Source organism: Chanodichthys erythropterus, chromosome 17, assembly GCF_024489055.1.
Source record: "Chanodichthys erythropterus isolate Z2021 chromosome 17, ASM2448905v1, whole genome shotgun sequence".
NCBI lineage: Eukaryota > Metazoa > Chordata > Actinopteri > Cypriniformes > Xenocyprididae > Chanodichthys > Chanodichthys erythropterus.
Window position 1 is genome coordinate 18,031,430 of NC_090237.1, and position 12,763 is coordinate 18,044,192.

General features: G+C 36.9%; 1 protein-coding gene across 1 annotated transcript; it reads left to right on the forward strand.

The window, feature by feature from the left end:
* Window positions 1-1,610: 1,610 nt before the first annotated feature.
* Window positions 1,611-6,697, forward strand: slc35f2l (info solute carrier family 35 member F2, like). The gene is made up of 8 exons (XM_067365950.1): window positions 1,611-1,693; window positions 1,990-2,165; window positions 2,294-2,421; window positions 4,930-5,089; window positions 5,180-5,336; window positions 5,430-5,482; window positions 5,560-5,714; window positions 6,203-6,697. Exons 1-8 carry the CDS (start codon window positions 1,617-1,619, stop codon window positions 6,458-6,460), a joined length of 1,164 nt encoding a protein of 387 aa, XP_067222051.1. The 5' UTR covers window positions 1,611-1,616; the 3' UTR covers window positions 6,461-6,697.
* The last annotated feature ends 6,066 nt before the right edge of the window (window positions 6,698-12,763 follow it).

A 12,763-nucleotide genomic window follows, 5' to 3' on the forward strand; every position in this document is an offset into this window, starting at 1 on the left:
GTTTAGTGGGACGTTATACTTTGGTTATTTTATGGTCGCGCAAGAACGTTACAAAGAGGACATTTGGGAAGTTAACAGAACATCCTACAGTAATAGCCCTCTAAAAATTCCCAGAACGTCCCCCAACCATTAAAAGAACTCCACATCGTGACCATCTCTGAGCATATTGGCAATTACCAGACAACGTCCTTAACACCAGTGGGGATGAACTGAGAATGTTCTGGGAACATAAAATTTCTACCGGGGAACCTGTCACCTAAACCATTCGCAAAGGCTTGGGCCATCTGACCAATCAGAGCAGTGTAGGCTCACGGAAAAAAGAATATTAAAAAAGTAAAGGGTCAAGAGCTCAACTAAAACACACCCTGACCTCGATGATGGTAACTTAAAAATAGTGATTTTCTCCTTTGGTGATTCTGCTTGTTATCATCAGGTGTCTTCAATAATGGTCAATCATCACTCAATTAAACACTTATTTATCTAATTAATGCTTCAGTGGGTGGAATAAAAATATGGCAGGACTTTTACTCTCTTTCATAAAACAAGTTTACCAAATAATCCAGGTTTATTTCAGTAAGTCTAACAAGCCTAGCTTATTTGGTAAGCTTGTTTTATGAAACAGGCCCCTGGACTTCCCACCTCTGGTAATTAATACAATAACAAAACAGTTGGATGATAAAACGGTCAAATGACTTGGCAGTAAAGTAAAATCTCCTTATTTAAATAAGCTGAAAACACTGTCACATGACCAGCAGCAGAACATTAAATGCTAACAGATCTGTCTAGATCTCAGCATCTTTACTTATTACAATCCAGTTTGACTATTTCTTTCGTACAAAACTTTTAGATGTTGATGTTTTATTGAAAATTGTACATTTTGAAGTCACCGTTATGTAGGTGAGCATTTGCATTAGTTGGGATCTTGACCCTTGTTTTCTTAATTTTTATGTTTTTTTAGCTACTGTAATTGTGTGTTTCTGAACCTCATATGTTACAGCAAAACTTGCAAGATATGTTTTGATTAAACAGTCATTGACCATTTCTTTTTTTAATGATCATTAGCTGTTATTTTCATTAATGGTAAATGTGTGGCACCCTGTGCTGCAAGATTCATTGTTGTAGATTAATAGTGCGGGCCCAGGGCTTCCTGGGGGCTGGGTGAAGGCTGCCCATGCAGGGCCAGTATGGGGCCAACGTTTTGCCAATGAGCAAATTCTCAGGGGCCCTGCGCTGGGGGCCCATAAAGGGCCAGTGGAGGCTTGTTTGCAGGGCAGACAGTTGACGGCACCCATTGATATCCAAAGAAGGAAAAAAAAATCCTATGGAAGTCAATGGCTAACGTCAACGGCAGCTATTAAACCTCTGCAGGTCACATGTCCTTCTCACTCCAGGGCAATTACCCTCATTGGCGTCTCGGGAAGATAATCAGAGTCTAAAAAGGTTAACTGTTTGTAATCTGAACTATTGTCCGCTAATTCCTCCCAGCACCTAAGCTTAAAGTTCAACATCAGCCCACAGTGATCCATACAGCTGTGTACTTTGTTTCCTAAACTGTAAATGATTGATGGTATTATTCACTGAGATTCTGTCTCAAAGCTCCACAGAGGAGACACAAGATGCCTCGGGAGCAGCTGGACACTCTCTGCTATAAAATAAGAGAGGGACTGCCTAAATGGAGGGATATTTTCACATGGTGAGTGGATGCAAGCTTACATGCAGAGGTGTAAGTACAGTAAGTCTGAGGCTAATTGAAAATCTTTTTTTTTTTTCTGGATCATTCTCATGTCATGCTGTATAACATGATCATCAGGTTTCAGTGTTATTTTAGTATCATTTATACACTATTATATTATTTATTCATATTTTGAATGAGTATATGTATGTGACCACTAGAATGCCAGATGTTTTAGAGGATTGATTAATAGTGCATGAATGACCGGTCTCAAAACCTTCATCAAACGGTGTTATTCAAGCAAATGTTCATTGCAGGCAACTGTTCAAAACTCTGCTGATGGGTCAAGGCCTCTCAGTACTGATCTGTGGGACTGCTGTAACATCTCAGTATCTGGCATCCATTTATTACCTTGACACACCCATGCTGCAAAGCTTTATTAATTACACCCTCCTTGGCATTACTTACACCATGGCACTGATTTTCAGAAGAGGTATTTGATCACGAATCCATCAGTAATTATTTTAGTTGTTGAGTTTCATTCTTGGTCAACGATTTATATATATTTTTTGAATATCTACTACTGCATGTAATATTCAAGATGCCTTTCTTTTAATGTAGGTGATGGCAATATTTTGCAGATATTAAAGAATAAATGGTGGAAGTATCTATTGTTGGGTCTGACAGATGTGGAGGCGAATTACGCAGTGGTGAAGGCGTACCAGTACACCACATTAACTAGCATACAGGTGACAGATTTTTCAAAATGTGATGATATACAGTGTGTTTACATAAACTACCATTCAAAAGTTTGGGGTCGGTCAAGATTTTAATTTTTTTTTTTTAAAGAAGTCTCTTATGCTCACCAAGACTGCATTCATTTGGTCAAAAATACAGTATAAACAGTAATGTTGTGAAATATTATTATTTTATTAATATTATTTTTGAAAAAAATGTCTATACTATATTAGTTTTTATCAATTTTATGCATCTTTGCTTAAAGTTTTTTTTTTTTTTTTTTTTTCAATAAAAAACACTTAAATACACTAAAAAATGCTCGGTTAAAAATGGACAAACCCAGTAATTGGGTTGTTTTGACCCAACCTGCTGGGTAGTTTTATTTAACTCAACTATTGTTTAAAAATGACTAAATTGTTCACTTAAAATGAACCCAAACTAGGTTGGAAATTAACATTTATTAATGTTTAATAAATAATAATTAAATAAACATTAATTCAATTGCTTATTAATAAATGTTCATCTTTTGATTATTAATGTTGCCTCTAGTAATTATGTCTGATTTTTAATTTCCAACCAATTTTGGGTTCATTTTAAACAAGCCATATAGTATTTTTTTAAACAATAGTTGAGTTAAATAAAACTGCCCAGCAGCCCAGTCAGAATAGATATGTGGGGCATAGATGGGTATCACCTGGGCTGTCTAACTGGGGCCCAGCCGGTTTTGTCCACAGTTTCCATGGAGGCCCCACATGGGTTAGCCCAGATGAAATGAACACTGCTCAGTGTGCACACTACAGGCTGTTAAATGTAACACAGAAACATGCTGGAGTTAATGAGATAATTAAGTGATAACGAGCAGACTCAGTGAAGGACAGAGGAACAACAAGAACTACAACTTCAGCCACAGCCTTCGATGAAATCAACTGAAGATAAAAGACATTAAATCTCTCAAGATCTGATTAAACATCTCCACAAACAGCATTACCAGCTTCACTTATTACTAACCAGATTGACTTTATCTCTGACATATATCTACAGAAGTTGTTAATGAGAATTACCAGAGGTTTAGATGTTGATGGTTTGTTTAAAATAAGTTTGGTTTGATGTCACCATGATCGAGGTCAGCGCTTACTTCAGTTAGGCAGTTTGACGACTTTTTTTTTAGTGTTTCTCTGGTTGTTATAGTTGTTTGTTATGCCAAGAAAAACAAGAGACAATGTGGTTAGCTGCTAGATGAGAATGTAATCATCATTTAGGGGTTTAAATCACTGATCTAGTGAATTCTAGAATTTAAAAAAACTGCTTTAATTGGAAAAACATATTGTTCACTAAACACTTCAAACCTCCTACAAGATTTACTTACACACAGACATCAAGAATCAGCGTATGGTGACATGCTTAATGCCGCAATGCATTCTGGGAGCCATGGATGAGTTTTCTGAGGCACCCAGAATGCATTGCAGCATGAAGCATGTCACCATTGTTGAGATTCATACGCTGATTCTTGATCTCTGTGTGTGAATAAGTCTTTGGGGTGTTTTAAAGTGTTTAGTGTACAATGTTTTTGTCAGATTAATTATTTTGATCTGATTTATTTAACTGTTTTGTTATTCTAGAAGAGAACCAGCACAAAGATAATCATTTTTTTCATATAAAGCTCAGTCAATAGATCAGTGAATAAAGCCGCTACATGATGACAATTATATTCTTATCAAACAGCTGACAACAGCTAAACACATTGTCTCTTGCATTTCTTGCCACAATAAACATCAAGAGCAGCCAGAGAAAAACCAACATTAAAAATCAAGTCAAACTGCCTAACTTAAGTAAGTACTGACCTCGATCATGGTGACATCAAACCCAATTTATTTTCAACAAATCATCAACATTCTCAATAACAACTTCTGTAGATATATGTCAGAAATAAAGTCAGTCTGGTTAGTAATAAGTGAAGCTGGTAATGCTGTTTGTGGAGATGTTTGATCAGATCTTGAGAGATTTAATGTCTTTTATCTTCAGTAGATTTCATTGAAGGCTGTGGCTGAAGTCGTAGTTCTTGTTGTTCCTCTGTCCTTCAGTGATTCTGCTCGTTATCACCTTATTATCTCATTAACTCCAGCATGTTTCTGTGTTACATTTAACAGCCTGTAGTGTGCACACTGAGCAGTGTTCATTTCATCTGGGAAAACCCATGTGGGGCCTCCATGGAAACTGTGGACAAAACCGGCTGGGCCCCAGTTAGACAGCCCAGGTGACACCCATCTATGCCCCACATATCTGTGCTGGCTGGGAGGTTGGTCAAACATTTAACCCAATCACTGAGTCAAAACAACACTGGGTTTGTTCATATTTAACCCAACCTGGGTTGTTTTTAACCCAGCAGTTTTTAGTGTAATTTACAGAATTCTGAATTCCAAGATGTGTCACTTGTAACACATCGACAAAAGCAGAATCTGATTAAAATTCCTAAAAGCAAGTTGTTGTTTGACTAACTGACCTTTCTGACTGCATTTCAGCTGCTGGACTGCTTTATTATCCCGGTTTTGATGATATTGTCCTGGTTCTTCTTGAAGACTCGTTATAGGATCATTCACTATGTAGCTGTGTGTATATGTCTGTCTGGGGTGGGAGCCATGGTGGGAGCAGACATCCTCGCTGGCCAGGAACAGGGATCTAGTGAGGAGCAAGCCACTTCTCCAGAATATAATTTAGCATAAATTCTAACATAAATGAAACCGTGCCCATTATTTATTCCTGTGTCAACAGCTAGTGACATTCTCCTTGGTGATGGTCTGGTTCTAGTCAGTGCCACTCTGTATGCCATCTCTAATGTGTGCCAGGAATACACGGTAAAGAATCTGAGCAGGGTGGAATTTCTGGGAATGATCGGCCTCTTCGGGTCAATAATCAGTGCAATACAACTGTAAGATGTCTTGACGAACTGCAAGAAAACAATAGACCGGTTGCTAAATGTCAATGCTACATCATCTGCACTGTTGTATTTTGTCACTTGCAGAGGGATTCTCGAACACAACGAAGTGTCAAAAATTCAGTGGACATGGGAAATTGGTAAAGTACTGCAATGTGAAATGAAAATTTTTGTCAATGACCTCGTCTGAGGTTTGATTTTTGGGTTCTCTCCTCAGCTCTTCTCTTGGCTGGATATGCGCTCTGTATGTATGGCTTCTATAGCTTCATGCCTGTGGTGATAAAGATGACCAGCGCCACAGCGGTTAATCTTTCCTTACTCACTGGAGACCTCTTCAGCCTGTTTTGTGGGCTCTTTTTGTTCCAATACACCGTGAGTAAATCCCTTCATTTATTTACACACACAGTCCTGAGAGGATTGGCTTGTGGATTTGTTTTTAATGACCCTATACAAGTTTGATTAAACCATCAAAGTATGAGAATAATATTGTATATATATATTTTTTAAAATATTTTCAGTATGACGGAAGAACAAAACACAAAACTTGGATAAGGTATCAAAATTATTTGACAAAATTATTCTCTTTAATCCTAACAGCATAAGTGGCAGAAGTATCTGGATGTGTCCTTGTATTCTTATCTCAAACATTCCAGGTCATTGTGACCTGGAGCTTTATATTTCGTTAATGTGTGAAGGTTTTGTAAATGCCCTATGTCCTCTGCATATTCTTTAACCTTCCTCATAAAAAAGATCTTAGTAATTCAGAGTACTTTTTTCACAGTCCATCAATGTTGAATAAAAATAAGTAGATTTTATGACTGACATTTCAGTCCATTCTTACCTTATCTGCTCTTCCTCAGTTCTCAGGACTGTATATCGTGTCACTGGTGGTGATCCTCATTGGATTCATAATGTTTAACACTGTCCCTACACTGACCCGAGATCTTGACCCAGCGTCTGACGAGGAAGGTTGCGACAATCATGCTGCGGACTTTGATAACAGCATTGAAGGCTATGTGGATGAGATGAGCTGTGCACAAGTAGAGCAAGATCAAATCAAAAACCAGATGAATGAAAGACAGTCAGCATGTGTTGTCATAAACAGTGTTAAGATGTAGTTTTGATAATTCCATGGTAAAAACACACTAGAACTTTTTACAGTTGTTTGTCATTTATATATATATTATATTTTAATAGTACTTAATGATGATAGATCAAATGTGACAATGAATAAACTGTAATTGTTGTGAAGAATATGACGTGAATGTTCTTATCTCATGACATTTTATTTGTTTAAACAGATATATTATCTCATTGTTGTCCCATGTGGATTGGTTGTTCATATTTATTGTACAGAGAAGCACTTTGTGAAATGTAAACCTTAATAAAAAAAAAAAAAAAAAAATTGTCAACCAGTTTATTAAGTGGATGGGTTTATGTTAATTACTAAAATGAAGTGAAATCTTACATCTTAGATGTGAGAATATAAAACAGACATTTCTATTGCTGCATTGATACTGAATATAATGGTATGCTGGGGGAGGATGGCATCCCCCTTGTTGAAAAAAAAAATGACAAAAAGCATCCCCTCTGTAAAGCCACCATCCCCCATAGATTAACAGTGTTATGTATATTTTATAAATCTTATCATGTAAACGAATTTTTAAAATTCTCTGTATGATAATTAACAAACTATAAAAAACAACAATTGACCAATCAGAACTCTGTATTGTAACGCACTGCGCACAGTCACACCAGAGCTCTGATTCAAGTAAGCTTTCGCGCTTGTTCAAAAGGCTTAATTTACTGAGCTAATGACTGAGCTTTTTATGAGCAAAATGTGTTAACTTTGTGCTTTTATTTTTTGCTGTGGTTTTTGTGATGTCAAGAGTTTATCTGAATATTTTGGTGTCACCATTGTTGAGATTCATACGCTTGTAACAGTTTTCCTGTTGATTTAAATCCAGTTGATTTACTGTTATTACACACCTGAGCATTAGGGAGTGCTTTATTTGAGGTGTATGAGTTGACCTATTTAAGAGAACGAAGAAGAAGAAGAAATAGGAAGTTGATTCTCTATCTGCAAAGAGGCTTGCCTCATGGTGATTGTGCTCTTTTTACTCTGGTTGAAGAACTTTAGAGTACTTTAGAGTAATTTTTTTTGGTTTGTTAACAATTCATGTTCATAGCACATGGTTATGGTTTGTTTGTTTGAATTATGTTTATAGAGGGTTTTTGTTTCTGAGCGTATATGGATTACCTGGGGGCTTAAATATCTGAGAAGATTGGAACTAAGAGTTGATTTCCATTTACTACTTGACTGTTACCTGTTGCTAAACAACGTTTTACTTCAAACATTGACAAAGCTCTATTAGGATTGAACTCTGCTGCCATTTAAGTACTGTTTTCTCTATACATTTTCAACAAAGACTGAGCAATGCGTATGGTCCTAACTGATGATAAACCAAGACTGTGCTTTGTGTGATGGACTGTATTTTTTATCCTCTGGTTCCAGCTGTTTGACCCTCAGATATTGGTGTCGTATTGAATAATGAATGTTCTGTGTAACTTTAATACACTTGACTCATGAGCAAGATTGGTCTGGTTGGTCTCTTATTTTATGTAGCACATAAATAAAAGTTAACGGGATAGGTGTCACGCGCTAATTGCTCATATCTGTTTGTCATTGTAGTTTATTATTTTCTACATTTGGCTTTTATCTTCAATCTTCTGATTTCTGAAATACAACATGGTCTCATATTGCAGTAAAACATTTAAAATGTAATTTGAACATATTAATGGCAAAACACAATTAGTATATTCAAATGAGATCAGTGATTCAGGCCATCATGATTATAAAACCACCAATAGCTAAAAATCCTCATCTGATCTCATTTCAGCTTTTTTGCTACTGCATATGAGTTTGACAAACACATTATCACAGCAAACAAAAAAGACAAATATAGTATAAGAGTTAAGAGCCCAACTAATGGAAACACCAATCACCATTATGGTGACTTCAAATGAAACAAACGTGAGCTTTAATCTTCTGTTAATTCTCAATAAGAACTTCTGTAGATGAATGACAGAAATAAAGTCAGTCTGGTTAGTAATAAGTGAAGCTGGTAATGCTGTTTGTGGAGTTGTTTAATCCTCCTCTGCTGAGATCTTCACAGATTTAATGTCTTCTTTTCTCTTCAGTTGATTTCATCTAAGGCTGTGGCTGAAGTCAGTTGTAGCTCTTGTGTTACTGTATGTCTCTCTTTTTTTATGTTCTATTCTTTCCTACAGTGATTCTGCTTGTTAATGCTGAGATGATTCTATAAATAATATATTAAAATTTTGTGGCTCAGATTAGGTCCAGTTCTGGTTTATTTATTTTGCTCTTGGCCTACATGTGGCATTGCTATGGCCTGCTTGTGGCTCAGATCTGGCAAACAGCGGTCCACCCAAGTGCCATCATTCCATGCACATATGGCCCAGATCATCATACCACATGTGGCAGATGTGGGCTGGATTTGGGTCGGCAAAAACTTGCTATCTGGGAAGTGTCATTTGGAACTCATTTACAGAGAAATAATGCTTAAACAATTCAGAGCCATCCAAAGGCACCATTTTTTTTACCGTGTGTGTGTGTGTGTGTGAGATTTCAATTTTAATAATGGCTGTTTTTTTCCCATCACGAGATGTCAAGGTCACTCGTTTTTGTTCCCTAACGAGGTTGTAATGACGTTCGACTTTGTTCCTTAACAAGATTTTATTGACAGTTGTTTTTTTTCTTTTACGAGATTTCTATGATGGTCAGTTTTGTTCAATTGTGAGATCTCGATGATGGTTGGTTTTATTCGGTTATGAGATTTCAATGATGGTCAGTTTTGTTCCTTTAGGAGATCTCAATGACTGTCAGTTTTGTTTCATTACGAGATTTCAGTGACCCAGCCAGCACAGATATGTGGGGTCCAGATGGGTGTCACCTGGGCCGTCTAACTGGGGCCCAGCCGGTTTTGTCCACAGTTTCCATGGAGGCCCCACATGTGTTAGCCCAGATGAAATGAACACTGCTCAGTGTGCACACTACAGGCTGTTAAATGTAACATAGAAACATGCTGGAGTTAATAAGATAATTAGGTGATAAAGAGCAGAATCACTGAAGGACAGAGACAAGAACAACAAGAACTACAACTTCAGCCACAGCCTTCGATGAACTGAAGATGAAAGACATTAAATCTCTCAAGATCTGATCAAACATCTCCACAAACCGCTTCACTTATTACTAACCAGACTGACTTTATTTCTGTTACACGCCTACAGAAGCTCTTATTGAGAATTACCAGAGGTTTAGATGTTGATGATTTGTTGAAAATAAGTTTAGAAAATTCAGTAAAAGTTCAGAAATTAAATTTTTAGGTGAACTAACGCTTTCATTTAAAAAGTATGTATTTGTTAGCTACTGGGCTTCTTTAACTATCCATATTCTTGTGATTTACCCTGGACTACTATCCACATGGTTTGGTTGAGATGGGCAGGATTAATCTCCACCCTAATATGGACCTGCCAAGGTTTTGAATGCATGAATCAACTCTCCTTTTTCAAGTGCATTGCATCACATGTTGACTGATTCAGACAGAGAGGACTTTGTGAACCTTTTATTCATCTTGATTTCAGCCAAACTTTCTCTGTTGGATAATCATTAAGATAAAAATCTTAATGAATGATGTGGTTTTGCTTTGTCATCTTATGGCATTTATACTTTGCCAGAACGCATTCTATTCCCAGATGCTAACGCTCCTCATCTTGCTCACCACAAAACGCTTCTGTTTGTTTTCCCTTCCAGTTTTTTTACTTGTGTAATTTTTAGATAAAAAGTTAAGTGTTTATCAAAACTATTTCATGTAGCCTACGGTACGTAAAAACCATTTGGAAGACCATTTCCACCTCAACGTAAAAAATAAAAAGGTAATTCTGAGATAAAGTTGTAAGTCACACATATTTGGGACAAATAAAATTACACTTACCTTTTTATTTTTTCTACTCTGAGCCACACCATATTAGAGGGCTATTTTGTTTTATTGTACATACAACTCGACAGTCTGATTAGTACAGATGCACGTGAACGGAACAAAATTTAAAGGGATAGTTCACCCCAAAATGAAACTGTCATTATTTACTCACCCTCGCACCATTCCAAACTTGTATGACTTTCTTTCTTCTATATGAGATGTTAGCAGAAAGTCAGAGTTGCTCCCCTCCATACAAGTGGATGGTGATACAAGATAGTTTAACATTTTCTTTTTCATGTAAACAATATGGCTTTCCTCAAACAGCTGTAGTTAGTTAAAGGTGCTAAAGAGGATATTTTGTTTTATACATTTTTGCAATATTACTTGAAACTGTCTTTACTAACTGATAAAGACTATTTATTAGGTGCACTGAAAGTAATAATATTAATATACATCATCTGTGCATGAGGTAGGGCCTTAAAAACATCATGATCGTCACGTAAACGATTGGCCCTCTGGCTTGTCAATCACTGTCATGACGTTCCTTGTGAGAGCGGCTGCGCGCTCCAGTAACTTTCCACACTCCACAGGCGCCGCATGCAATGTTTTTGTCAGGAGACAGGAGTAACAACTGCAGATTATGAGTTACCTGCGGTGAGTCTGACATAATGAATCCACTAACACGACACAGCTAATGCCGGTGGTAAACACTCGTGTTCCAATACTTGTGCACGAGTTTTGGGAGGAGTTTCCTCGAAATGAACTGTGAAGGAGGGCGGCTGTTCTTACGCATGTAAAAACTCAAAAACTCAGTAACAGTCTTTGGTTTCTCAGTCGACAAAAAGATCCTCTTTAGCATCTTTAAAAGGAGGTTTACAAAATATTGTACAAATTTAAAGGGATAGCTCACACAAAAATTCTGTCATCATTTACTCACTGTCATGTCATTACAAACCTGGTATGACTTTCTTTCATCTGTGGAACATAAAAGTTATTTTGAGAAATCTTTCAAAGTTGGAAGTCAAAGGGCTCCAAAGTTGTTTTGGCTTTTAATGTACTTCAAAAATATATTCTTATATTTTCCACTGAAGAAAGAACATCATGCAGGTTTGGAAATAATGATTTTAATTTTTGGGTAAACTATCCCTTTAAGTTCACTATTTGACTGTCTAATTATTTTGTGTCCACAAAACCAGTAAATGCATCAAGATTTATTTATTTTTATTTAACATTTGTTCTTTCGTTTATTTTTGCTTCTCATATAACATAATGGACAGTTACTGTAGGTCTATGCGCAGCCCCAAATGTACAGGCTATATACAACTTAAACTTTCTCCATAGGGAAAACACACTATATATACGCGCATATATAATATCAGTGTGGAAGGAGGTCTGAAAAGTTGCCCCAACATATACATAACTGTACATGGTCCCAGAAATTTAAAAGAACATATTTTAAAAAAAGTTACCACTGAAACAGGAATCATCCATCTATGCGAAAAACAGCCACATCAATTCATCTAAGAATGTGTACAGAGTGTAAATACACACAACTGACAACCAAAATAAAAAAAGTTCAGTGTGTTTTCTCTCACACGCTTAGAGAAGCAAAACAAATGCAGGGACTCTTGCGCAACATAATGCTAGTGTGATTTGTAAACCTGGTTTGCTCTTATTGGGACAAATGACAGGGATCACAGTGTTAGTTTTAAATCAAATCTCCGTGTAGGGGTCAGTGCGGCTCAATACAGACATCTTCCCGTCCATGCATCCTTCGCCATCTCTCAGACTCTTACAACTGTCCTGAAGCCTAATAATGTTCATTTAAGGAACACGAGGTGACATCCATCCACCTTCCAATTGCACAGGAACATTATTAGTCACAAAAACACACACATAAATCCTCTGTGAGATGCATTTGTTACACACACACACACATCTGCATTGTGCATGTAATTTTAACACTCATGACATCTGCTACATGCAAAAATAACCTTGTACTGACTGCACATATAATGGACATTTATCACCAGTGGCAAGATGAAGGCATTTGAATGTGTTGGAATACATTCGGAAGCTGATGGCTATCTAATATGATACCCCTCAGCACAAATTGAATTCATACACCACTGAGCTGGATATAAGCTGGTGGCTTTGTTAGTAAATAACTTAGAGTGCAGTTGCAACATAAGGACAATAGGGGGCGTCTGTGCAGCATTGAACAGGACTCCAGATTGACAATGTTAAAGGCACTGCTGTCAGATTCCCAATGATTCACGTGACAGTCATCGAACAAGAGTGTCTATGCCAGCTAGAGCACTACAGATACATCATGTAAACTCCGTAAAAAGATATTTTCTTCTAGAAACATCTCACATACGCTCCAGGTGTCAACTACATGATACTGTACACCGCAGAACA

Excerpts from the sequence above, each read along its gene's own strand:
- slc35f2l (XM_067365950.1), top strand. The coding sequence starts at position 1,617 with ATGCCTCGGGAGCAGCTGGACACTCTCTGCTATAAAATAAGAGAGGGA. Across the intron at positions 2,166-2,293 it reads GGCACTGATTTTCAGAAGAG|GTGATGGCAATATTTTGCAG; the intron begins GTATTTGATCAC and ends CTTTTAATGTAG. Across the intron at positions 2,422-4,929 it reads CCACATTAACTAGCATACAG|CTGCTGGACTGCTTTATTAT; the intron begins GTGACAGATTTT and ends ACTGCATTTCAG.